Source organism: Passer montanus, unplaced genomic scaffold (assembly GCF_014805655.1).
Source record: "Passer montanus isolate IOZ18808 unplaced genomic scaffold, ASM1480565v1 scaffold82, whole genome shotgun sequence".
NCBI classification, from domain to species: Eukaryota; Metazoa; Chordata; class Aves; order Passeriformes; family Passeridae; genus Passer; species Passer montanus.
The window spans coordinates 2946502-2973905 of record NW_024373479.1 but is presented as its reverse complement, the minus strand read 5'-3'; the positions used below and the strand labels follow the sequence as shown (position 1 = coordinate 2973905).

The following is a 27404-nucleotide window of genomic DNA, read 5'->3' as shown; positions in this document are numbered from 1 at the left end:
GGACCTTACTGCTTGCTCTTATCTTGGCTAACAAAAGAGCCTGGTCTTGACTGGGTCTCCAGGCACTACATCTAAAATGAGATCTAAAAACAATAATCAGCCCTGAGCTTTCTTTTTCCTGAGAAATCAGGGAGCAATTTGTGCATGTTAAGAAACATATCCAGCAATGCAGCCTTTCAAAGTCATCTGCTATTCCCTTGACTTCCCTTGCAATGCAGATTATCCAAATGCAGATCCCTGGGTGCTCTCTGATACTCAATTCCAGTAAATATTTACATCCTTTCTCTTCCTATTTTGGGTCGAAATATGCTAAAAGGAAGCATAGGGGATGCCTCAGCATTTTACAGTTTCTTCACTTTGGTCAGCAGAAGTGAGATCCTGTGGGGGTGACAGCTGGAAGTGTGTTGCAGTCTCACCTCTCTGGAAATATTCAAACCCCACAGTTAATGCTGATTTTTAAAAACTGCAGGTAGAGGGTTACACATACAGGTATGATATGGGTCTGTGCCTGACTCAAACCCACAAACAGAGTTTGCAGCTCTGAACTCCAGCCTTGCCCACAGGGAAAAAGCAAAGCTCCCATCTGAATAAATCCTGAAAATCTCATCTCTCAGCATCTCTGAACCAGTGCAAGAGCAACAGGAGCAGAAGCCAAGTGCTCTGAATGTTTCCTTGCAGAATACCCAGGAGAGCACAGCTATATGTAACAGAGATACTTACACAGTGTTTGAGGCAACATTTCTACTCTTAGCAGACGCAGAGGTGCCAGGAAATGATTCTACTCCCCAGGCAGGATTCAAGCCACAGCCTGTGAGGCCAGGATTGTCACACTGGTCTTTTTAACCCCCCTCCATGGAGCACCAAGCATGATCTAAGTGACCACTGCTCATGCAGACACTCCTCTCAGCTGCTGCTGTGGGTTGTAGTGATACAGACAATTTGATGAGCCATGGTTGCTCTCTTTCTGCGGGATTTGAAGTGGAGGGAAGAGGGGGAATAGCTGCAGACAGGAAAGGTCAGGGAAAGGGCCTCTCACCTGGAGAGGAAGCACTGAGGGAAGGCACGGATATAACCTAACAAGGGGTGCAGGAACAGAAAGAAGCAAAATTCTGAAAGGGATAAGAGATGTCGTGTTCCCCAGCCAGGTGTGTGTGACACAGGTGTGTCTGACCTTTCAGTCTGCATGGCTCTGCATGCTCCATGACTCCATGAGCTGCCCCATCAACCCCTGTGACCCCAGGCAGTGGCCTGCTGGCCATTGCCAGCTCTTTGCAATGCTCCCCTCCAAGGGAAGCTCTCACATCCCAAACTGAGCTGATCTGGGCCCACAAATGCCACTAAAGTCACTGCTGTGTGCACAGCAAAACATCCACTCCCTCCTTTACAAAAGGCTTGCACCTGACAGCCACTGGCACTTCAGAGTGGGGTCACTGCCCCAGTTCCCTGTGAGCTCTGTGACACTGGGCACATCTGGCTAACATATCCTTCAGCATTTTTCCTCCAGCACCCTCATTTATTTCCTTTTGCAATGTCGATTTGCCCAGCCAGCTCAATGAATAATTCAGCAACATTAAACACATGCCAAAGCTGTTTCAGCTCTTAGTAGGATCAGTTCTTTGGTCCTTTTCTCCATTTAAACTTCATTCCAATATAATCTCCCCTTTATTGCTGCTGGGGGAGCAAAATCTACAAGTGAAAATCACACTGCCATAGTTATATGGAAATGTAACAATATATATGGAAATTCCCTCTTTGATAGGAATGGTGTGCTGCTAATCATTCTGCTGGATGCCTTGCTGCTTCTGCACACTGCTTCTGTTAATGATGGAAAAACAGCTATTTTTTACAGATATCTATTGGATATAAAGTTCAATAACCATGCAATAAGGATGAACTCACAAACCAGAATTCAGAAAAAAAAAAAAACGAGGTAATTTCCCAGTTTTGTTGTGTGTTCCTGGTGTTACTGCAGTGAAAGCAATTCATCACACCCAACAAATCAATTACTCACACAATAAATTAGCCAATATCATCCTTTCTCAGCAGCTTTTCTAGACTAAAGGGATGTGCACGTGTAGTGGAGTCAGTGTGTGACATCCAGCTGCAGTAATTGTGCACATGAAGGGTAAGGTGAGTGCTCATTTCAGAAGGACACAATTGCTACTATGGCTTTTATTAAATCCCACTAATTTATCACTCCCTGGTTGGAGCGATAAGCCTTTCACTTTCAGCTAAGGGTGAACCATGGTTTCTGCAGCAGCAATTCTCCAGAGCAGGAATCCCAGGCAAACAGGGAAGACAGCCCGTTCTCCCTCTTTGGGAAGTAATTTCCAATTATTTGGAACAACCCTTACACTTAACCTGAGCAAGTAAGCCCAGCTGTTTGTGTTTCAATGCTACACTGGCTGATGAAGTAACGTTCAGAAATCCTGGCTATTAATCTCTGCTGGCTTTTCTTCAGGCTCCCCTACCTTGTTGGTTGCTCAGCTACAGACCTTGCTGTTGATGCTATCAGCATTTCATGAGGAAGTGCAGGCTCCCCTACCTTGTTGGTTGCTCAGCTACAGACCTTGCTCTGTTGATGCCATCAGCATTTCATGAGGAAGTATGCAAGGACCCCCTCACACACTCCTCTGTAAGGAACTGTCTCTATTCCTAAAAGAGAGCAGAAAAACCTGTCTGTGCAATGCCTGCCTCTGCCAACAGCACACACTGAGTGAGCAGAGACCCTGGGCTGCTTTCATGGGAGCTGCTCAGAAAGCAGTGTCCTGGGGTTCTCAGAGGCTGGATTTTGATCCTACACCACTCTGGATCCCAAGCAACACCAAGCAAGGCAGAGAGCTTGTACCAGCCAGGCCATGGTGGTACCAAACCCTGGAAATCTGAATTTGCTTTATCCCTTGAATTTTGCAGTCTCACTGCACCTTCTATTCAAAAGATAAGAAGATATTTAAAAAAAAAAAGTACATTTTTCTCATTTGTAGGAAATGTGTTGCCCTCATCACAGATGGATGATGTAGCAACATCAAAAGCTGTTTGCCTGGAAAATTATTCTTTAGGATCCAGTTGGAAAGAGGACAGTCTTTACTGAGATTGCTACATTACCTGGCAGTCTGGATAGTCTAATGACAAATCCTTAAGGCAAGCTCAATTTGCTGCCTTGGAAGCTTTATATCTCCCTTTCTAAGACATGGCTTTTTTGCAAAGGTAATACTGATTATCTGTGTCCTTTTAGTGCCTCTGAAGTTACCCCAGCTCAGAGTTCTCCTGAGGTCACCTCTCAGTGCAGCTTGCACTCTCAGGAACTGAGCTGTGAATTATTGTGATATGAACTGGGAGAAATCTTGCACATCTTTTCCAGTGATGTTGGAAACTTGCAGGGAAGTACTGGAGGACTAATTCCATATAAAATCTCCTGGCACCAGCTGGGAAAGGGTTTCTCTGAGCAAGTGATATCAAAGGGCTTTCAGTGCATAGACTCAAACAGTGAGTCAAGTAGAAGCTGCAAGGAAGATAAACCCCCCAAAAAGAGGTTCTGGCTCTAAAGCAACCCAACTGGCAGGGCTTTTTCCCCCACAAAAAATTCACTGCTGTGTAAGGTAGCTGCAAATCTGTCATGTTTTGTGCCTTCTGAGCCTTTAACATGCAGGAAACAATCGCTCAGCCATCTTGAGTGGAAAAACACCTATTTCAGAAGTAGCTTTGTATGCCAGATTTTCAGAAACAAGACTCAGCTGGACCCTCCCAGACCCAGAGCTCTTGTGAAACTGGTGATCACCACCAAAAAGACAACTTTCACCTTCATTTCTACAGCTGATTTAAGCAACTCTGACATGCCCATATATCCCCACCACAGGCAGGCTTGCATCTGGCAGACCTGTGGTGGGAGCAGGAGATTACTGGAAACAAAACCAACCTGTCTTCCGTGTGCATTAGGGTTTTTTTCCACAGTTGTTTGTATTTCTCACACACAAATGAAACACAGCAGAACCAGAACACCAGAATGACCTCTCACCACAACAGTTCCCATGAAACCACAGAGAGAGACAGAGAGGAAAGAAGGTATTTGTGATGTCTCTCTGGAAAAATAAAATAGCAAATTAAATTGCCCAGGTTGAGTAAAGGTCAGGAGAGCTAGAAAAAAATATACTGCAAAAGAATAGAACAAAGGAAGGTGGTAACCAAGGTAAGATGAAGAGCTGAAGTGACAAGGACACGAGATGCTTCCTTCAGGAGGGAATTCAAGCCCTTTGGATTGAATGTTGGATCATTGCATGTCCCTTAATTTCTGTATTGTTCTGAACTGACATGAACTCAGCAGCTCCCCAAGGAAAACAAAAAAATAAATCCCCTTTTCAGTCAATATAGCTATTATGTCCCAATCAGCAGTGTACCTTTGGAAGCTAAGGAAAAACACCAGGAAAATCAATACCCACCTCCAGGTTTGATCCCCAGTGGAAATCTATCACATGCCCACCCTTCACTACAGTCAAATACATTAATTTTAACTTCATGATATCTACCAGACACAAATAGCAATACTCAAGGAAGTCCTTATTCTGCTGAACATCTGAGAAATTAGAGCCAACAGGTTCAGGAATTTGTATTCCACCTCTCATTGAGGCCTAGAAGTATATTTTGTATCACTGGAGCTTAATTTAAATTTAAATCTGACCTGAAATTAGTCCAAACTCTTCAAATGAATTAATCAATGAAATTAGTGAAAAAACATAAATCCCAGCTCACAGAGCACTGCAGAGGTTAAGAAGCAGCATTTATAGATCAGAAGACAAAACATTCCAGGAGTTCCCTGCAAAACACTAAATTTATGAGAAAACTGCATTAATAAGAAAAATATTCTGTGTTTAAAAAAAGAAATATATTTTGATTTTTTTCCTTCACCTCTCTTTATTCCACTGTATAAACTTCCCTAAGCACCTTCTCAGCTAAAACCTTGAATTGGTATGGATGCCTCATCCCTGGAAGTGTTCAAGGCCAGCTGGCTTAGCAAAAGGTGTCCCTGTCATGGCAGGGGGTTGGAACAAGAGGATCTTTAAGATCCCTTCCAAACCAAACCTTTCAGTGATTCTAATCAAGCACTTTTAATATAACAACAATTTACATGTATATAATTATTATATTATAATATATAATTAGGTATTATTATAATATATAAATATATGAATGTATAATTAATATATTATAATACATCCTATCATAATTATGTTAATCAATTATTATATATTAATTATAATTATACAAATACATATTATGTATATTAATGTAATTAATAGATAATAATTTACAGAATACCTTACAGGTTTTATAACTTTCACCCCTTCATTATTTATGAGTTAGAGTTTGCGTTTTTTCTTGTTTCTGTATGCCCAGAGTAAACATCACCTCTCACTGTATATTGTGGCAGCCACAGAAAAGCTATCATTGCTATCTCACAGGTGCTAGATGTTCCACTGCCCATGACATCTCTCAGATCTGCTGGAATACCCAGGCAAAGCATCCCTACATCCAGGCATCTGCAAAATCTGGGCACCATCAGATTGTCAGTGTCACAGCCTTGTCTGAAAGCTGAGTCATGGGTTCCTGACACAAAGAGACACCAAAAGGGACTCTGTGGCAAGATTTTGGCTCTTAAATGCGTTTAAACTATGAGCGATGCTGCACTTGAGGTGTGCCTGAATTAAAAGAAAAATCACTCGTGAAAAGAGCAGTTGTCTCCTTGCAGCCTTTCCCAGGAGCAGAACTGAGCCAGCTTTGGGTGCTCAGCTTGGTGTGGCACGGACACAGACATGGATACAGGAATCTGTGGACTCCCAGAGACAAATCTTTGCACATAACACACCTCTTCTCTCCATTCCTCTTGTTAGCAGGTTCTTGTTTGTCTACAGATGTGGTATTCACATTCTCTGAACAGAGGGAGACATCGTTCTCTTTCCCAGGATTTTTCCTGGGGAAGGCAGTGAGAACCTCAGAGAAGGAGAGAAAACAATTCCCATCTCTATTCACTGCTCCTCTTGTCTTGCACACGTGGAATGTGTTATGGAGATTGTTTACTGTCACTGATATTTTATGAAAATCCTTTCGCTAGGATTTTCTCCTGAGAAGCTGAGAAGCCTCAGAAAAGAAATGTAAACAGTAACTAGCTGATGGCTGTGGAATGTGGTCTGGAGGTTGTTTACCAACAGGTGCATCTTTGACTGGTCTCATGTGAGTTGTTTTTACTTAATGACCAATCACAGCCGCTTGTGTCGGACTCCAAGTCTGTCAAGAGTTTTTATTATTCATTCCTTTCCTAGCCTTCTGATGCATTCTTTTCTCTATTCTTTTAGTATAGCTTTAGCATAGCATTTTTCATATCATATCATATCATATCATATCATATCATATCATAATATAATAAATCCGCCTTCTAAGAAATATGGAGTCAGATTCATCTCTTCCCTCATCCTGGGACCCACAACACATCAACAGTTTACCCAAGGTGATTTGGTTATTGGACACTGGTGAAGGTTGTTTTGATTCCTTAGCCAATTGAAAAAAAGCTGTGTCCTGGCTGACTCAGACAGTCATGGGTTTTTCTTTAGTATCTTTTTAGTATAATATCTCTTCAGTATGTAATTTAATATAGTATTAGTGTAATATAGTATAGCTTAATAAAGCATTTGTTCAGCCTTTCTGAATCATGGAGTCAGAGCACATTATTCCCTGTATCAGGGGCTCCTGGCATCCATATACAGACACCTCCCAACTCTCTGTGCTTGGCCTGGGCTTTGCCACTCAAACATTTGGCACAACCATCAGCTCCCTGCATACAGTCAAACAAGTGGCTTTCTGGGGTTTGGTTGGTTGTTTTTCTACTGGTCACTCTGTAATCTTGACCTGGCAGGAGGATTTTGTAAACACCATCTTCTGTCATATCTGTCAGAAAGGTACAGTTCTGTCTGAGTGCTGCAACTGATGACAGCTCTTCAGAGGCTGTCCCTTGCTCTGGAAGGGAAGACATATAAAAACAGGAGGATAAAGCTATAATTTTTTATAGCTCAGTACTTAACACTCACAGGCAGTGGAGTAGACAGCAGTCCCAGGAGAAGACATGTGATCCTCCCACTTTAGAGCCATACCAAATTTTAAAAGCCCCTCTGAGCATCTAGTCACTGTGTTTAAGATGCTTTGACACACATGCATTAAAAGTTTGACCTTACCCAGTAGACAGGGAGTAATTTTCACCAACAGAGACAAAGATCAGGGAAGGAAAGAGAGGCTAGAGGTGAAGCAGGCCAAATGTTCAGGCTATGGATAACACAGGTTGTGGAATGAAGGGGGGAGATTTACTGGGACATTTCTGAAGGTCATAAAAAGGTCATGCTCTGGTATGTGCATGGTGTTCACTGTGAGAGGGATTAGTGCAGTAATCACCACTGATCCCAGCCCCTGCCCAAGCAAACCACTACCTAGGGAGAAAATCCCCTGTTCTTTGCTTTGTTCTGATCCTTTCCACGGTGCAGGCATCTCCTCTGAGTGACCCTGCTATGCCCCCATCAAACCAGGACTCAGGAAGAACTCCAAAGTCAGCACCTGACTATTTTCCAGCTCTCGGTGTCCCCTCTGCAGATGGGACAGGTGACACTGCAACCACTCCTGAGGCCAGAAGGGGCCAAACTCACTCCTTGCTTCCTGAAAAAGGAGTGAAGGACAAATCCTGCACAGCACAGACCCACTGGCGTGCATTGCTGCTCATTGCCACCAGCATGGCCTGCACATCTCCAGCTCAGCTCTGGCTGAGTTATCACAGCTGGATGGGTGACAAGCTGCCAGGTGGCAGCTGAACTGCATGAAATGGCCAGAAGTGGGGAGGTGGGGCAGAAATGTGTATCTGGGGAGTTGTCTCTCCTCCTCCATGGGCAGAAGAAGTGTCAGTGCTGGTGTGGGGAAACTCCTCCAGTCACAGTGGCTGGAGGTGATGTCTGGGACCCAATGGTAGGAAAAAACAGAGGGAACAAGACAATTTAAGAAGCTCAAAAACAACCACAGAGGGGAAAAAAATGAAGAAACCAGAATTGCTTAGTCTAAAGTAAAGAAGGATGGAAGACTGTTAACAGTTTTGAGAGACACCTGGAACTAGCGCAGGATCTGCCAACAGAGGCCTTTCCAAATGAGTCACAAGCATCTGTCGAGAGTGTTCTACCAGGAATCGTGGCTGTGGGCCAGGAGATGGGCTCTTGGGACCTCGTGGAGCTCCTGCCAGCCCGCTCTGTCTGAGCTGCACTGAGTGGCACCTCTCCTTTACCCTGCTCTGCCCGCAGGCAATGGTGCCAAGGCATCAGCAGAGGACTGACCCAGACCTGCAGGCTCCAGCTCAGCTCCCCCAGAGCTCTGCCTTGTGGGAATCCATAGGATTAGAGGATTTTAAGAAAGCTGGGAGGATGGACAGAGGTGGCAGAGATAGCAGAGGAGGCCCTGAGCCACCTGACCAAGCTTCTAGGAGAGCAAGGGGTTGGACCAGCTGCCTCCACAGGCCCCTTCCCTCTGAATGATTCCATGTGGGAGGAACCACAGAGGTTCACCAAGATACTCCAAGATTTCATGGCAAGACCAGGACTAGGTTCACACATTTACTTCTCTGGACAGGTTTTTATCCCACTCCTCCTGCAGCATCACAAGGTGTGGACACTCCACCCCCAGGCAGGACATCCCTCTCCCCTACACCTTTTCCAAGCAGGGGCTTTCCAAAGGATGCAAAGCTACCAGAGCCCCATAAAAAGCAAACTGAAGCACAGAAAACAGATGGGCCAGAGTGTGGAGGCACTTACAGCAGATGGCACTAAAATATTAAACTAACATTACCGTATGCTTAAGCCTTGGCCTGGCTTGCTGCTGATTGCAGAGCCAGCCTGGTGAGAGCATGCAGATGAGAAACGAGCCTCAGATTGCTAAAGCACCCAACCAAACATCCCCTTCCCGTGGAAAAATGCTTCACTAGCAGCTCCTCCAACAGCAGGGATGTGCTAACTCAATGCAGACGTTGTTTAGTTGAACAAAAAAGCATTCCCAAGAAATTCAGGTCTTTCCCAGATCTCTGCTGGAAAACCATTTCCTTGAGAAACTCTGTAAAATCAGTTTGTCTGTGACACCAAATGGGGGAAAAGCCCACAGTGCTTAGTGCTTGTCCACTCTGGAATAGCCCTGGACATCATGGGACAGCACAAGAGGCACCAGGAATGAGGGAAAACACCTTCTTCAACCCAGGGCATTTGTCACTGTCACCACAAACACAGAATTGATCCTGACTGCAGCTTGTGACACTGCCTAAGAGACACCAGGATACCACACAGAAATGGGTGGCCCTGAATCTTGGTGTCCCTCATGGGTGCTTAGAGCCACAGCAGCCACCCAGGGTGTGTGGTAAGGACACACATTTCTAGGGGAATGACTGGAGCAGCACTGTGAAAGCCTTTCATAAGGCATCAAAATCAAGATGCTTTGTGTCAGGTTGGCACAGGACTGTGCTGCAGAATAATGCACTTGAAATGATTAATTTTATTTGACTGTGTGTCCAGCAGGATCCTGCCTGGAGCCTGGGTCCTGCCCATTGTGTCATCTGACCTGTGAGTGACAGCCCGCAGCCCCAGGCCTGGGCTTTGCTTTTCTTAAGTGAAATTCTGCCATAAAGCAAAAACAAAATTAAAATAACCATTACTTTGAATGTCCACATTTCTTTCTTTTTTATATCCAGACATCAGGCATCTGATCTGAGAGGTAACAAGCTGCTGCATATTTCATGAAATGGATCAAGAAGAAAGAATCTTCTAATACTGTCACTGGAGGAGGGGCTGCAGAGAGACATGATCCTCCAGCATAAGGGAGATCTCCTCCCAGGATCAGGTCCTCAGGCTGTGGGACACCAGCACAAGGTAAGCCAGGCCATGCTGGCAGAGAGTGGCCAAAATGCACCATGAGAGAAGACAGAAGGACTCAGCCAAAGAAAGAGCTCCTTCTCAGCTTGCCTTGATCCAGGCTTCTTTTGGGCTTCTTGTAAAATGCCCTGGGCCAAAGGATTGATGTTTCCAGGACAGCAGGTCTTTTCTGAAAGTCGCTGTATGCCCAAGCCATGTGCAAGTCCAGCACATAATAATTTTAAAAAATAATAAAAAGGAAGAAGAAACTGAGCTGGCAGCCTCCCTTCCTGCAGTGCCACAGTCAGACATGCTCCAAGCCCTGCTGTGTGAGGGCTGTGCCCACCCCTGGCAGGAGATGCCAGGAGTGATGTGAGGGCTGCTTGCTGCAGCTCTGCAGGAGGAGCTGGCAGTACTAACTCAGGTAACAACTGCACAACTCCTGCTAAAGCCAATCCCGGGGTGCATCGAGCAGAGCCATCATTCCAACCATGTGGAAAAGCAGGAGAGGCTGCTTGGTGATCAGCAGCGTGGCAATAGTTGCACTCCATCCAATCCTGACAGCTCCAGTAAAATGGAGCTGGGAAGTCACTGCCCATTTTTGTTACTGCCACTGGATGGCAATAGACATTAAGCAGAGATCACTGTGCAAAGCACACACACGCTCTTGCTGTGCCCCACCTTGTTATTCAGGGCCATGGCCGTGGTGCCAGCACGCCCAGCAGGAACACCAGAGAGCCCCAGAGCCCACAGGCTGGCAGCAGCACAACCAGCAAGACTGCTCCTGGGGTCGGCTTGAATGCTGGCCTTTTCCTTTGCACAGCCCTTATTTGCATGCCTTTCCTGCACTCAAAATCAATTTTTGGCCATCCAGCCTGGCCTTGAACACTTCCAGAAACACCCAGACTCACCAAACCCAACTCCTCTCCTCCTCCAAGTCTTTCTCTTTTTTTTTATAAATGCATCTTCAAAATCTTTATCCTTACGCTTCTGAGAGATGCAGGACCACATCCCTGATTGCACCCCTTCCCTGGGACAGAGCAAGTAGTATTTAAAAGGTAAGATGATTATTTGTTCTTCTTTGTCCTCCAGACACCTGACGTACAAATCAGCCTTACAGTTCTGGGGTTGCACCATCCTGTATCTGTGACTAAACCTAAAAAATATTGCTGCTGGTATTTGCTCCCTAGGAGGATGGGCAGGTCAGTGATGCTGTGTGGATTGTCACAGGTGTGCCCAGCTTCCACCTGAGGGTATCCTGTGCCTGCAGCTCCCCCTGCTCCGCACTTCAAACCTCTGCCCTGCAGGGAACAGGCGCTTCTCCCTCCCCCTCCTCTCAGCAGCGCTGCCGAAACCAACATAACATCTGCATTTACCTTTCTGCTTATTTAAAAACGGCAGTAGCAACGAAGCCAGCGGACTTTTTTTGCCAAAGTCCTTGGAAGACACTTTACTTTGGTTAACAACAGTTTCTTCGATGGGTTTCTTCAGTTTTACTCTTTCCTTCAGCTCCTCGGTGCTGACGGCAGAGGTCGGGGGCTCCGCGCCTATTTTTGGCGCAACAAAGGAGCTTTTCAGGTAGGACGAGGACTCTGCCAGGTTTTCCCTGTTCATCCTGCTCTCTGTCATTTTACTGGCCTCGTAGTCCGAGGCGTCAGTGCGCGAGTTGTTCTCCTCCTTGATAATGTCCATGACCTTGGGCTTCATCAGGGGGGAGTCCTGCTCCCTCTTGGGGCTCTCCTCGGAGGCCGACGAGGCGTCGCAGGACTCGATGATGAGCTCGCTGTCCAGCTCCGCCTCGCGCTCCTCCCGCAGGATGCTGTACTGGATGGAGGGGGAGGCGGGCGACGGCGGCGGCCCCCCGATGTGGCTGAACGTCATGTAGTTGGAGTGCAGCACCTCCTCGGCAGCCAGGGGGTCCTCGGAGACCAGCTCGATCTCCGAGTCGCCGGACTCGGCGCTGCTGGCCTCGGGGTCGGCGGCGGGAGGGCGGCCGGGCTTGGGGCGCGGCTCCCGCTTCTCCGCGGGCGCGGGGCCCCGCGCCTCCGCGGGCTCGAAGGAGAAGCTCTTCGCTTCCTTGATGGCGCTGATGAGCTCGTCCTCCGACAGGCTGCCTTTGCCCTGCGACTCGGAGCCGGACGGTTCTGCCATACAGGAGGGGAAAAAAAAAAAAAAAAGAGAAAATTTAATAAATATAATACTGTAATTAATACTATAGTACAACACTACAATTATACAATTGTATAATATATAATTATATAGATTATATAATATAAATATATATTATATATAATATAATAGAATATATGTGTAAATATACATTGTATAGTATATATACAATATATTGTATTATACAATAATATATAACACATAATATCTTATACAGTAATATATAATTGTATTATAAAATAACATAATGCAATAATATAATACTATAATTAATACTATAATACAAGACTATAATCATACAATTATATAATATATATGTAAATATACATTGTATAGTATATATATAATGTATTATACAATAATATATAATACATAATATATTACACAGTAATATATAATTGTATTATAAAATAACATAATGCAATAATATAATACTATAATTAATACTATAATACAAGACTATAATCATACAATTATATAATATATATGTAAATATACATTGTATACTATATATTTACTATATATTATATATGTTATATAATTCTATATCATATATAATTATATATAAAAATGTAATTAATTTTTTATCGAATTATACAATAATACCCAAATCCATTTTAAAAAAAAACAACAAAAAACCCACAAAACTAACCTCTACCCTAAAACCTCCATCTTACTTTATATACATTACTATATTCTGAAACCTTAAACTCTAAGTTTCCTACTATATCGTTTAACTATATATAGTTAAACTGTAACTGTGGTTAACTATATATAGTTTATTTTCTATTATATAATGTTACACACCTTCTATTCAAACTACACACCTATAATCTTAATTCTGTTATTCAGTTTTTAAAACTTCCTCTATAACCTCAAATCAAATGCAACGTTCTCTCAAAAATCAATACCTATCAACACAAAAAAATCTAAAATTCTCAATAGCCAAAATTCCAACAGGAACCAACAGAACAGATTTTACAGCAGCACGTGTCCCTCTAGCAGGGCTGGGAGCACAGGCACAGTGTCCCTGTCTGGGATGACTAACAGTAATAACAGCTTGACCTTAGACAGCATGTGCCATGCAGGTACTCCTTACAAAAGAAGCATCACTGACTGAAGAAAAAGCTGAGGTACAAGGCAGTGCTGGTCACTGCTTGACCAGTGACTCAACGACGTGGTTTTAACCAGGAAAATCCTCAATCAGGAGGAGCATGGGCTCAGGACACACATGACAGCATCAGACTGTCACCAAGTGATACTCCTCTGTTCTGGGGACAAATACACACATGGGGCTGCTTTATTCTGCTGATCCTAACAATCCATGTGTGGTTAACTGTAGTTTTGCCAAACTTTAGCTTTCAGGTGTGGAAAATTTAAGATCAGAAACTTTTCTCTTCTTTTTTTTTTTTGGTTTGTTGACTAGTTGACTTTTTTAATTAATTAGGGGTTTGTTTTTTTCTCGGGGTGTGGGTGGTGAATTCTCTCTGCTTTTAGCTCAGTTGGATCCAAGGATGAAACCTTTTTTTTTTCTGTAATTCTAAATATCATTATGAACTATATTAACAAAGATAATGACTTATCTTGTCACCCAAAATTTGAAACAAAACAAAAATATAAACAGCGTAGTCTGCATTTTCTGACTGCCATTCCCTAGTCACATCGACGCAGCCATCAAGCACAGATGGAAATTTGTCCTCTGGGATCCTGGGTGTTCATTCCCTAATTTAAAGTCATTATTAATGTGATGGCATCACTAAGTGGCACTGCAGGTTGTGAGGAGTCAAGAAAGCCACCAGGACAATAAATCCCCAAGTTTCCTCCAGCAGATGCTGGTGAAGAGGCCCATGGCAGGACAGTGCCTGCAGGTACCCACAGGGCTGGGTCCCACAGTGGAGTGGAGAAGGTTCCAGCCCGTGGCTGCAGATGACACAAAAATGCCCTTCTGCACCCCAGACTGTGACCACAGACAGGATTCAGGTGCTGGTGGTGTTACACCACGCTCCCATCTGGATGCTGGGAATTTTCTGGTGCACTGGGAGCTCGAGCATCCTTCTCTGGCTGCGGGGAGCTGCTCTGCTCTCCTGCATCATGCCATGCCAGCGTTTCTCCCAGAGCCAGACTGAGCCCGGCACGAGTCCAAGCAGGCATGTGACTTCCAGCCCTGGTAGCACAGCAACACGCTGTCCCTGGGCTTCACCCCGCTCCTCCCTGTGCTGGCAGAGTGCAGCTCCCAGCCCTGGCATTCACCTTGTGAATAAAACAGTCCTTTGTGGCCAGCAGCAGGGTGTCACATTCACTGCTGGCACTGGGAGGTGGATAAATACCCACGGCCTTTCAACGCCAGTGCAGGGCAGGGACAGACCGTGGCTTCCTTCCCCAGAAAGATGAGATTAAAAGCAAAATGTTCTCAAAAGTTTTGATCCAAGCAGGGGGTGACTGGCAGCTTTGCCAGAATGCTTGAGGGGTACCTAGGAGTCACTTTGCTGGGTTACTGCGTGGGAATGGCTAGGGCAGGTTTTAAATTTCTTCATCACTTATGAATGTGGGGTTTGGGCATGGAACATTCCCAGCTGCAGGAAAGGAGGGAAAATCCAGAGGAAACACCCCTTGGGAGCCAGACTCTAGAAGAAGATGCCTTCTTCTTTCCTTAACAGGATGGATAAGAAGTTTTGATGGGATACAGATACCCAGCATCCCCAAGAAAGCCTTGAACAGTCACCAGGACTGAATAAGAAACAGTGCCTGAAGTCCTTAATTACCTTGTAGCAAAAAGTGTAAATCGATGAACAGTGGCACGTCTCAGGAGCAGTGTGTGATTTCACTCAGTCAAATAAAAGAAGGAAAATGTGGCTCTAAAGTCTATTCATTAAAGTTTCTGGCTGATGCAGGCAGAATAAATTCACAGTTGTGGTGGTCTCTATCTCCTTTTCCTATATTGAAGTGCACAAATGCTCCCTCACTTTTCTGTAGGAACCAAATATTTCTCCAAGGGGAGGTATTAGTGTGGGTGCCAGACTGCCATTTTAAGGAAATTCTAGTTTTTTGGGGTTTTGTGGGGTTTTTCGTTTTTTGGGGGGGGTTGAGGTTTTTTGTGGGGTTTTTTGTGGGGTTTTTTGGGTTTTTTTTGTTGTTGTTGTTGGGGTGTTTTTGTTTTTTATTGCTTCTAAATGAAATTGAAGCAATGGAAGTTTCAGCTTGGGGATGTTCTTTGTCAAATGTTCATTGTTAAAGGATTTTGATCCGGGACACTGAAATCTAATTTTCCGTCTAAAAATTCGGTTTTTTGTCACAGAACTTTAGTGCTTTTTAAAGGACTATGTCACTTCTATATTTTAGCAGTCTATAATAGGGAAAATGAGGACTAGATATTATGCACTACTGCAGTAATCAGACAGGAGGAAACTGTATAAACGTGGGGTTTTGGTAACCCCCAACAGCAATCAGGAGTCTTTTAAAGAGACTGGCCCTTTGTCCCTCCAGTTCCCTTTGTAAATGAGGTGACAGCATTGCCCTCCTCAGCACTTTATAAAAACAGCACTTTGATATGAAAACAGCACTGCTTTTTAACAGTTTAGCCTTATTTTCTACAGGGGCAAAGAGATGCTAAGCCAGCCATTAAAATTTCCATAATATCAACCCAGTCAGTTGCATTGCCCTGATCCCACACATCTCATTTCCCCTGGGGAATCAGGGCAGCCAGGGTGACCAAGAGACCCCCAGACCACCAGGATCCAGCTCAAACCATGGCCTAGATGAAGATGCCCCAGTGATGCCCACAGGGACGCTGCTTCCCCTGAGGAGAGATCCCTGAAGACTGGGCTCAGCAGGCCAGGATCCCTTTCCATACAGGAGGGCAGCCCATCCTGAGCAGTGTGCCATGATGGGGAGCAGAGTTTGCCTCCCCCTTCACTTTGGCTACACAAACTGGTGCCAGAGGAGAGCACAAACACCTCCGGCCATGGAGACTCATCAATGCCCTCTCTCACCCCAAAAATCCACGGTAATTCTCCAATGCGCAGGGCACAATTGCAACCACTTCTGGAGTAGGAAAACCCTCAGTGCCCTGCACCAGCACCAGCATTACCTGTGCCAGAGGAGGGTGGTGTGACAGATCCTGGGCTGTCATCCTCTGGCTCTGACACCGTCACCGTCGGCACCACCTCATGGCTGGGCTTCAGGCCGGTGTCCGGCTGGGTCGGGCTCGGCTCTCTGCTGGCAGCTTCCTTGGTGCTTTCTGTCTCAGTGAGCGTGATCTTGACAGGGGCTGTAGCCACAGAGGGGCTGTGCTGACCCCCAGACTTTCTGTCTTCCAGCAGGTCTTGTTCCTTGGCTGCCTTTGTGCTCTCCAAAGGCGCCCGTGGAGGTTCGGCGGCCTGGCTGGACCCCACAGGCGTTCCCCGGTACTTATCGCTAAGGCCTGGGCTCTCATCTTCCGAGTCAGAGTCATGTTTTTCTTGGTACTTTATTTCTTCTGATCTACTCATGTCCATGTATTTGTAAGCTTCTATTTTCATGGGATCTGCTAAGGTTTTGTCGACTTCAGTAGACTCTGCAGGAGTCATCTCTATTCCTGAATCTGAGCTAAACAAGCCACGGGACTCAAACCCAGTCACGTCTTGAACAGGATGGCCCAGAGCATTAAAGCCCTCGGTGCTGCCCGAGCAGGGAATGGGGGTGTTTTCCTGCTGATAGATGCCCGTGAAATAGGTGGAGTCCCTCGGGGTGGTGTAGTGGACATCGGAGATCAGGGAGGTGTAGAAGGAGTTGTCCCCTCCATTGGCAGTGGAGCCGTAGTCGAAGAGATGTGACGAGCCTGTGACACCTGCAGCAAACACACAAAAACAGGCACAGTAAGCCTGCATGATTCCTGCATCAACTTTCTGCAAAGCCACACTCACCCCATTCTGAGTTTAGATTTGGTTTGTGAACCAGACTTGACTTTGCTTGCAAGCTCTTGGGGACTGTCTCTTTCTATACCTTTGGGCAATATAGTGGCACATCTATCACACAAGGCTTCCAGCTGCTGTTCTATCTTAAAATAGCTATAAAGATCCTGATAGTAGCTAAGCATTCCTAGCCAATGTTTGCCCAGCCTGTAAATAAAAAACTTCCTGTTGTGAGTGAACCTCACAGCATCTCTCACAATCCAACCCAGAGGCTCAGCATCCCATATCCTTAAAAGAAATCTAATGTCCAATACTAAACCAATTTTTTTTTAATACATAGACCTTGAGGAATTTCATCCTAAGGAAGTTTTCATTATGAAAAAAAATTCTGCTGGACAGAAATTGAGAGGGCAAATTGGCAAGCAGATTTAGATTATATTTTCTCTTTAAATTCTCTAAAATTTTCTCTTAAAATTTCTCTATAAATTTGTGAAACACAGAGACTCAGCATCCTCATTTCGTGATTTCCACATGCTCAGAAATCTGTAGCCCGTGTGCATCATCTAGAAATCCTGCTGGCATGAAGGTGGTTAAACTCGTGCATCATTTTCATGCCTCTAATTCCCTCTGCCACACTCTCAGCTCCTCGGGATGATGCTAATTAAATTAGAAACAGCGGCCACTCTCCCTCTGCAGCATCCATACAAAGCACAGCTCGAGGACAGGAACAGCAAGATCCCCCACGAGGGAGGGAGGAGAGAAGATTCCTGTGGGGGCTGAGGGAATGGGAAGAGGAGGAACAAAGCCAATGTCTGCAGGAGCTGGTGCCTATGGGAGGCAGCAGCCTGTTAACCCCTCATGTGCTGAAGCATCACAGGAGCTGGCTGGCTTTCTCCGACCTCTGCTCATCACCTGCAAGGGATGTGAGGCTCCTGACCTGCTCCACAGGTGCCTGGGCTACCACACACAGTGCAGACTTCATCACAACACTAAAGGGACAGAAGCTGGAAAATGTCCATGTGAAAGCTCCCGAGGTACTTGCATTTGAGTATTTCCTTCCTCCTTGCACACACAGACTGATGCCATCTCTAAACACCACCACAACTGCTTTTCCCCACAGCCCTCTGTGCGTCAGGCATGTGCAGCTCATTTAGGGAGCCCTGAAGGAGTATTTTCTGCCCTGTAATACTTCAGAGTTGTAGCTGAAGGCTTTATTTTACTGCACAGCCTCACTGGATTTGACACACACATGCAACCCAAGCCCTGCACAAAGGCAGAGTGGTTGTTTCCCTCATCTTATTTCTGCATTGTTCAGCATTGTGATGTCTTACAAGCAATTTCTTTTCCCTGGATTGCCTCTAGGCTGGGAACAACATGTCCCTCCCATTTCAAGGGGAAACCTGGTGGCATAGAGAAAAAAGCAACCCAAAAGTGCCACTCCTTGTTTTTTCATCCTACCTGTGCTACCTGCTGCTGTGTCCTCATCCTCCCTGGCTTTGGGTGCAGTCCTCCCTGCTCACCTGCTCCTGCACACACAGTGCAGGCAGCAGCTCCATCCCCACAGCCAGGGATTTGTAGCAGCCTTTGCCACAAGAGAGCACAGAACAAGGGGTGCTGCAGCCAGCAGGTGGAAAATCATCCATTCCCAGTCATTCCCAGCCTTCAGCTGGGTGTTCTCACTGCTGTGTAGCACTTTCCATAGAAATATTTATCATCAAGGCAAGCTCTTGCCTCAGAGTGGTGAGGGTCACCACAGAGATGTGAACTTGGGGCTTATTTCCCCCTCTCTCTCTATGTACCTTTACATTTACCTACTCCAAATTTCACCTTCTGTTTTCCTGCCAGCTCACTCAGGGCTGCAAGATGCTTTTGTAGCTTGCTGCAGGCAGCTCCCATCCTCACTGCTCCCAATAACTCTGTCCCAACAGCAGAGCTGTGTGAGAATGAAGCCCAAGTGGAAAACCACAGTGAAACCAAAGCAGGATAAGGGATAAACTGGGCTGCCCAGCACCCAGATTCTACCTGAGGTCATCCAGTGCCTTGCAACGACAGCTCATACCCAGAACACATTCCTAAATCAGCAGTAAGCAAAAAGGGAAAGGTTCTATTCCTTGCCAGTGCTCTTCTTGCTGAACTCGCCTTTCTGAAAATTATCCATGAACAGGCTTGGATTTTCACAAATGTGTTGGTTAGCTGGAATTATCTGATGCATTGTTTACGCCAACATATTTCAGACTGTGAATTGCTGACTACAGACTATTCATGCCTGTTGCTGCCAGTGTCTGCTGTTTGTAATTTACTATTTGTGCTAGGCGAGTGGCTGTCTAAATCACAGGGTTTCAGGGCTGCTCTTTCACTAAATGCTTCCTCAGTGCCTCCTGGACCTGATCCAAAGCCCACTGACCCACTAGAAAAGTCCCACTGACCCCGAGGGGCTGTGGACCAGCTCAAGATGGCTGTGGAATACTTTCTGCTCACTAGGAATACACTGTCACAACACCATCAGAGGGCAAAAATCCATTCCCACAAACACCCCACTATTGCTGGGAGAGAGGGAGCACAAACAGAGACGAAGGAGATTGAAGCCACAGCCAAAGCAATATTCACAGCTGCTGCTCACAGCTTTCATTTGTGCTTTGTCCACAGTACACGGGAGCCAGAAGCACAAGCATTTGCAGCTCTTAGCAATGCTGATCGATAGAGCAGTGAAAAGGTTTCTAATGCATTTGTGTCAGGTGCTTCATAGCAGGAGTTATAGCCAGAGCAGCTCACAGGAGTGATAAAGTGAGCTCACGGTGATAAAGAGAGGTTGAGAAAGTACCATCCTATTATTTAGGTTATTCCTCGGCAGAACGAAATATAACCCTGAAATAGTCATTGACACAAACATCACATTTTCAAACATCATATTTTCAAATAGTACAAACCCAGTACTGTAGCAGATGTTAACACAGGAGCTGATTTAGAATGGACTCACTGTCAATCATAAACCTTTTTGTTTATTCCTGCAGCAGCGTTGCAAATAGCAAATAAAAATGAAACCAGAAAATGCATTTTCTACTGGGGTTGAGGAGGAGGGAGAGTTACAGGGTATGTGAGCAAAGGGAGGGTTCACATTAGCAGGACATATGGGCATCCCAACTCTCAAGGCGACAGCAGAGTCAAAAACACTGAAGACAGCTGAAATTGCCTAATTAATAGGATTTAATGTAACTCCCTATTTCCACTGGGATTGATTTAAAGCCGTTGCCAAAACTGCCTCTCATTTGGGAAGTGTGAATCTCTCAGCTATTAGACTGGCTATTAAAGACATGGAAACTGATAATAGCTGAGCAGATTTTTGCTGAAGAATGGTGTACTCAGAGGCTGGTGATTAAGCAATGCCCTCTCTGACTTTAAGTTTTTTTTGTTCAATATCCGTGGGAAGGAGAAGCCTTGAATAGCACCGGTAACAGATGACAGTATCAGGTCTGAATTTACCCTTGTTACAAAGGTTGGGGGCTTTTTTAATCTGGATTTCACTCAAAACTGCCCAAAAACTTGCCTGCCAATTCAGGTGAAGGAAAGCTATTCAGCTCCTGAGAGCAGCAGTTGTGCTTTCTTGTAACATGAGCCCTCGGGAAATAATTTCACTTCCTGCAACCAGCTAAGAAGTAATGGCTCTGATTCAATCACTCCAGCCCAGCTGAGATGCTCAGCAAGTTACATGTGTTTTCATCAACTGCAAAGGAAAAAAAATAATTGGAAAATGACTGTTTTGTTCGCTCAGAATAAGTGAATGCTCCAGAAATCCTCTCCTGTGGAACTGGATTTAGAGCTATTTAGCAGTTGACACAGGAAATAATTTAGAAATCATCGGTTCCATGCAGAGTAGCTCTTAATTTAAGAAAGGCAGCTGAAGACCAATTTGGATGAAGGCAAGCTGCTCTGCTGCAGCACACTGGAACAGGGAACAAAAAGTTAGCTGAGGATCACAGTCAAGAAAAAGAGCAGATTTAAATAAAAGTGATTCCCCTTTTTTTCCCCCAGCTAGAGTATTCTTGGCCTTATTAAAATTGATCACTTCAGAATACTGTGCTCAACTTTCAAGAAAATAACCTTATTTCATATTAACCTGTCAAGGTTCCGATGCAGCTCTGGTGATCTTCACTGGCACAGACAGAGTGACATTTGAGGGACCTGGTCTAGTGGAAGGTGTCCCTGACCACAGCAGGAGGGTTGGAACAAGATGAGCTTTAAGGTCACTTTCAACTCAAACCATTCCATGATTCTGTGATGTGAAATTTCAGTTCCCCAAAGCTGGCAACCCCTCAGTGCAAGGTTCTGTATTTATTGCATGTCACTGATTTGCTCAAAATTAATAATTTTTCAGAAGAAGAGAGGGGAGAACTAATCTTTAATTAGGTGGTGCAGCTTTTACAGCCTGGAGCTGTGCAGAGAAGACAAAATCTTTTTGGTTGCAGTAGGAGGAATCAAGGTTTCAGTGACCTTTTCAGACAAAAGCAGACTAGTGGGAACAAGCAGCTTCCAGCAAAGTCCTGTAAGTCTTTTAAATAGTTGGCTCTGACTTTTTGCTTTGGATATTGAGCTTCAGGAGTCATTACTGGCTGCTCCAGTGCTGCAGGGATGAAAGCTCCCAGAAGCAGGGAGCTTCTTCCCAGCTCTTTCCCATGTCCACCCAGGTCTACCCTGTCCCATTTCAACAATCCCTGACCTGCAGTAACTAATCAATTAGAAATATAATTTCATTTTTATCACTCAGCCATGACCATTTGGAAAATGTATCTTCCTGCTTTCTTCCAAATGCACAACAAAAGTTGTTATTGAACAGTCCTGCCTTTCTTTTCTGTACAAGATTTACAGTTTTGTCATCAGCCACTAGTAAAAAGCCTTTCCTTGACCTTGGCTTCTTTTTATTCCTCACTTACACTTAAAAATGAGGGGGAAAAGGGAAACAATTGTTCCTGGGTTTTGACCTTGATATATGATGTCTCGCTGTGTCCTTTTAGTTCCCCTACTCAGTCACTTTCCTTTTTAAAACTCATAATGTCTCACTGCATTCTCATCTGTATCCACACACACCATTATGCAGATGTTCAGTCTTACATCACTTTCCCACTCCTCTTTCCCATACCCAGACAGACCAGCAGTCCCAAGCCTGTCTCCAAATTCAAAGCACACCATTTTCTTGGATCCAGACCAAGCTGTCCTTCCCTCTCTGCTTGATTTCCAATTCCACCCAAACCTCAGCAAACTCCAAATTTCCCAATGTCCTTGACTAGTGCCTTACTGGCAGTGGCAAGGGCAGCTTGCACGAGTGGCAGAGGCATCTCTCAACCCCAGCCCAAATCATGCCCTGCTTCAAAAGGATCTGGCCACCCTCAGGGATGTTTGAGTGCACCACTTGGGAGTCATGCTCTCTGTTCTGCAAGACCCTCCTGTGTGAATTTTCTAACCCCAAACACTTTGATACCCAAACGAAACCCAAAAGTACTTTAGCAATTGTGAGCCAACTCGAGTAGAGCTTGAAACCCAAATGGCTGAGAGCTCAAAGAGCTGAGATGCTCACAGAGGCATCACTGTGCTGTGGATAACACCACTGGATCAGCTCTCATTGTTCCTGGATTTGCCTTTCTCAGTGGCCAGAGCTGTCAGCATCCCACCTGCAGATGCTCTGGGCTAGACAGAGAGAGCAGCAGGCTGCCTGCAGGAGAACTGCAACGGGGCGTGCAACCCTGCAAGCAGTGCCAGCTATTCCCAGCTGCCAGGAGATGGTGCTCTTTGTTTTAGCTCGGGATCCCCAAACCCACTTTACAGGTTGGCAACTTCCTTGCCTCCGGAACTCTCACCATCCTGTCTGCAACAAAGATAAATCCCGCAAATGGCATTGGCAGACACGGACGGCCACACCCCGAGAGTCGTTTGGGGATTCATTTGCACGATGGATGCTGCAGGAAAGCCGGATGGATCGGGAGGGTTCCTGATCCTATTCTGTTATTGCTCCCGGTGTTCTCTGCACGGTCCCGAATGTGTTGGGGACACAGAGAGGAGAAGGAAGGCTGCTGCCCCTGCCTCCAGCAGCTGTGCCTCAGCTCCTGGGGACAGCAGGGAGCCAGAGCCTCAGCTGTGCAGGTTATCCAGCCTTCCCCTCCAGATCCACAGCCATCAGAGGAAACATTGCCATGGCAGCTGCTGGCTCCTGCACAGGTAGGGGGGCAAGAGGAGAGTGTGGGAAAAACAGGCTTAGTCCTATTGATTATTCAATTGATTTCATTGGAATGGCTTCTGGTTCATCCCCCCCTGAGATGGAAGCAAGTCCTATATTCAAACAAGTTAATGATGAGCTTTGGTGCATGTAAAACCTTTCCTCCCAGCTGGAGCTGCATCACTTTCCCCACAGCTTTAGCTGTCTGTTGCAAACAGGCATTGCAGCTTCCAGACCCAGGAGCACCCAGTCTCAGTCCTCTACATGATAAATGTATGGGGGAAGGGGGTCAGCTGGGTTCCCAGCCCCCAAAAACCTTGGCTGCTGAGGATCATCAACCTTTATCAATTCCCCACCTTCTTGTAAGCACAGAAACGGGAGCAGGAGACAAATCCCTTTCAATATCCAACCCTTAGAGGCCCTAACACTTTTGGGAGCATCAGCTTGCCTGGTTGAGAAACTCCCCTCAGCAGCTGGTGGCAGGTCACTGCCACTTAATATGTTCATTGATGATTATGAAATGCTAAATAATGTTTGTTAAACTTTATATTATTTTAGGAAGAAGTTCTCCCCAGGGCCCTGCCTCGGGGCTTTTCCTGTTGCCCTAGCCAGCTTCTGGTTTCTTCCCACAGCTGGGCAGGCATGGATCAGGTCCTGGCTGTGCTCTGGAGTGCTGCAGCCTCACCTGTGGGAAGGATGTGTAGGAAACACTGCTGAACTTTTAATAAGATTAAGAAGGTCCACTCCATCCCAGCAGGATATTAACAGCATCTCTTTTTTGGCCACAGGTGCTGCAGCACAGCAGCTGCTGTTTCCCTGTCAGTGCCTCTCCAAAAAGACACCAGGGTCCACTTTTTGCTGCTGCTGAGGGTGTCATGGTGCACCCCAGACCAAGGCAAGTCAAACAGGGGAGCAGAGCTTCCAGGTTTGGTGATGTTGGAGATCCTCAGCTGCTGTAGGCAACCACAGGACTCCAGGGCTCACAGCACCAGGCAGGGGAGGCTGAGCAGGTGCCCCAAAGCCAACCATCAGTGTGCAAAGTGAACCGATCGTAAATGATTCAGCACTTCCCACCCCCACCTGCCCTCGGGGCTTTCTGCTTCAATAAATTGTCTCAGAGAGCTCCAATTTGACCTGGCAGTAAAACCCTGGCATAAGGTCTGTGACAGCTCTCCACAGCACTCTGGACAGCATGAAAAATACAGAGCATTTTAAAAGGAGGCCTGAGAAAGCACAAGAATGGTTTGAAACGTGCACAGATTTGCAAATGCTGCTCAATGTCCAGCATTATTAAAAAAAAATAAATATAATTTAGCGAGTTAACAAAAATCTGGTTCTTGTAAAAAGGTTTTCACTCCAGTGATAGTAAGATGACTGGTTGATAGGTTTCAATGACACCATGATACTACCTAAAATACCTTGAAATGCAATTTCCTGAGGATAATTAAAGCCCACTTATAAGATTAATTCTTTCTTATTTCACTCTAGTCACATTTTCCCTGGAATGATAAAACTTCACTGAGCTCCACGACAAAAATACTCCAAGCACTAAGTGAATTAGCACCTAAATCATGTTTTTCCATTACCTGAAATGGGACCCAACTCCCTTTAGAGCAATAGACTCCAAAGCATCTCACAAAATCTGGATGTGTTTGGCTAAGTCTCATTCTTTTAAGTTTTAAAATACCAAAATCCCATTTCCAGCATGATTCAGGAAATTCAGCTGCTCGCTGCTTTTACCCCTAGAGAAGACCAGGTTGTCCTCCAATTTCTCTTGCAGAACCACCTTCTCTCCTGGCCATATTCCATCCCTGGAATTCCCTGTCCCAGGCACCTTCAGCCCACCCAGCCCCACCTTTGCTGGGTCCCAGTTCCTTTTAAATTCAGCTTTTCATGATTGCTCCAAGTCAATCCCCAGCCACAGAGTTACAGATTCCATCTCAGCCTGGAAAAGGGAGAAATTCCAAAGCCAGCTGCTTTTGATGCTGAAATAAACCTGGGACAGAAATCACTGCTCTGCAGCTCCAGGCTCTTGTACAGAGAGGGAAAACCCAGTACTGGAGAAGAGTACTGAAATACTCTTATTTTGCTGAAATAAAAGTTATTTAGTAAGAATCTGTCACACATCTGGAGGGACTGCTGAGTTCTCTCCATGCCTCTCATACCTGATCACAACAAATTTTGGAAATTTCATGGAAAGCCATGTATAAAAATGAGAGAAAAGGCAAAAAGGGTTGTCTTGCACTTGGACTTGGCTCTCCATCCCCCAAGGCTGAATCCACTCCAGCTGCATGAATCTTCCAGGGAGACAGAGCCACAATTGCAAAGAAGTTCAGCTGAAATCACTGAGGGCTCTCAAGAGGAAAATTAATTTTGCGACAATGCCTAACACCTACAGTGATGTGTCAGGCACAGTAATTCAGGGAGAAAACCAGCTGTCAGGCATTGTGGGCTGGGGTAAATCAGGAGTGACTCCACCAAAGGTACAAGAGTTACACCTGAATAAAACTGTCACCAGGGAAGGAAGTACGAGGCCCTGGGAGCCAACAAATAGAGTCTGAAGACAAGGCATTACTGGCTGTAAATCAGGATCAAATCTAATGCCCAGGGGACAGCAAAAAATCTAGGTCAGAGAGGACACAGCAGTGCCAGGCTGATGCAGGCAGACACAGAAAAATATCAAAAATCATCATCAAGGTTTTCCCACCTCAGCCTGACCTCCTCCAGAAGGGTCAGAGGACCAGATGTGCTGACTCCTGGTGTCTGCCTTTACATGAAGCAACAGAAACATGAGGACAAAAATCCCTGTAGAGCACTGAGCAGGATACAGAATATCTGATATCAGAAAATATTTAAAGAAAAAAGAGAAATGGGGAGGTTCTGCAGAGGCAGGTGAGGCAGCAGACTCTGATCCAAGTGCTAATGGGGTTTCCTTGCACATTAAGGGATTTCTCCCTGTTTCTAGAAGGTGGTGCCACCAAGGATGCATCTGAAAGGCAATCAAAAAAGTTTTCAAGATTATATTAAACCTCTCAAACTAGTGCAGAATTTGGGGCAGAGCCACTGCAGTCATAAATCAGCCTCAACCTGCTGGCTTCAGCTTCTGCTGGAGGAGGATTGGACCATGTGTGCTATAACTAATGCTAGAAATGTCCTTGCCTTCAAGGGCTCTCCTTTCTTTGCCTGCCACTGTGTCTCTTCTCCTGTGACAGATGAGTTCACTCCAAGCAGAGACAGGAAAATCCTCCCCAGACATCTCACCCCCATGGAGGACTTTTTTAGACCTATCTCACCCTTCAGTCTATGTTATGGAAGAACCAACACAAATCCTTCCTCCCTTTACCGTGAGTACATGACACCAAAACTGCTGGAATCCTGGATGCTAAGAATTTTAAACTTTCTGTGCCTAAAGGCACAGACCCACAAGAGAACACTGCATTTGATCTAAGATCATGAAACAGGCTTCCAAAATTGATTGATAGCACTGGGTTACGGGTGTGTAGTTGGTTAAACGTGTAATATCACAGGGTGGAAAACTTAGAGTCTGGGATTTTATAATACAGAAATAAATATGAAGCAAGATGGAGGTTTTAGGGTGGAGACTGGTTGTTCTTCTTTACCTTCTTCTTCATGGGTTTGGGTGATGTTTTGTAATTGGGCAGAAAAGCCTGCATTGCGGGCTTCCAGGGATCAGTTATTGGGTTAAAAGGGAAAATAATCTAGGTGTCCTTTCTTAATTGGATAGTTTAGTCTTAAAAGACCTGTAATAAGAGATAGCTGTTTTGTACCTTGCTAATGAAAAGCTGCAGAACTCATGGTTGTGAGGCTGATAAGAAATAATAAACACTGAGTCCAAACATGAACTACCATCTCGAGTGCCTTCAACCCAGACCCAGAGAAACCCTTACTCACCCAGGAGAGCAGCCAGGAGTTTGAACTCTGCTCAGAGTGAAAGTATAATCAAGATTTCAAGGTACACAGGTTAGTTTGACTGTCATCCTCCCTGAGAGGCCAGGAGATGCTCCTGCTCCTTCCTTCCTTCCTTGCAGGGACCCAGCTGCCCACAGCCCAGCTTGGTGGCTACATCCCAGCCTTCTGCAGAGTTAATGACAGCAGAGCCTGCACTCCTGGAAGCTTTGGAGGCTGTGGCAGAGCAAGCTGGATGCAAACCACCCATTTGCTGGGATTGCCATGTGTGATTAAAGCAGGAGGGGGGCAGCAGCTCTGCAG

At 45.5% G+C, this 27404-nt stretch overlaps 1 protein-coding gene across 1 annotated transcript in view; it reads right to left on the bottom strand.

Moving 5' to 3' along the window:
* The window catches only part of RTN1 (reticulon 1), a 118647-nt gene that overhangs the window by 32464 nt on the left and 58779 nt on the right, over positions 1 to 27404 (bottom strand). Inside the window, exons 2-3 of the mRNA XM_039733017.1 lie at positions 16168 to 16905; positions 11288 to 12055 (exon numbers count right to left, since the gene is read on the bottom strand). Coding sequence (XP_039588951.1) covers positions 11288 to 12055; positions 16168 to 16905 — 1506 coding nt within the window. The remainder of the gene's footprint in view (positions 1 to 11287; positions 12056 to 16167; positions 16906 to 27404) is intronic.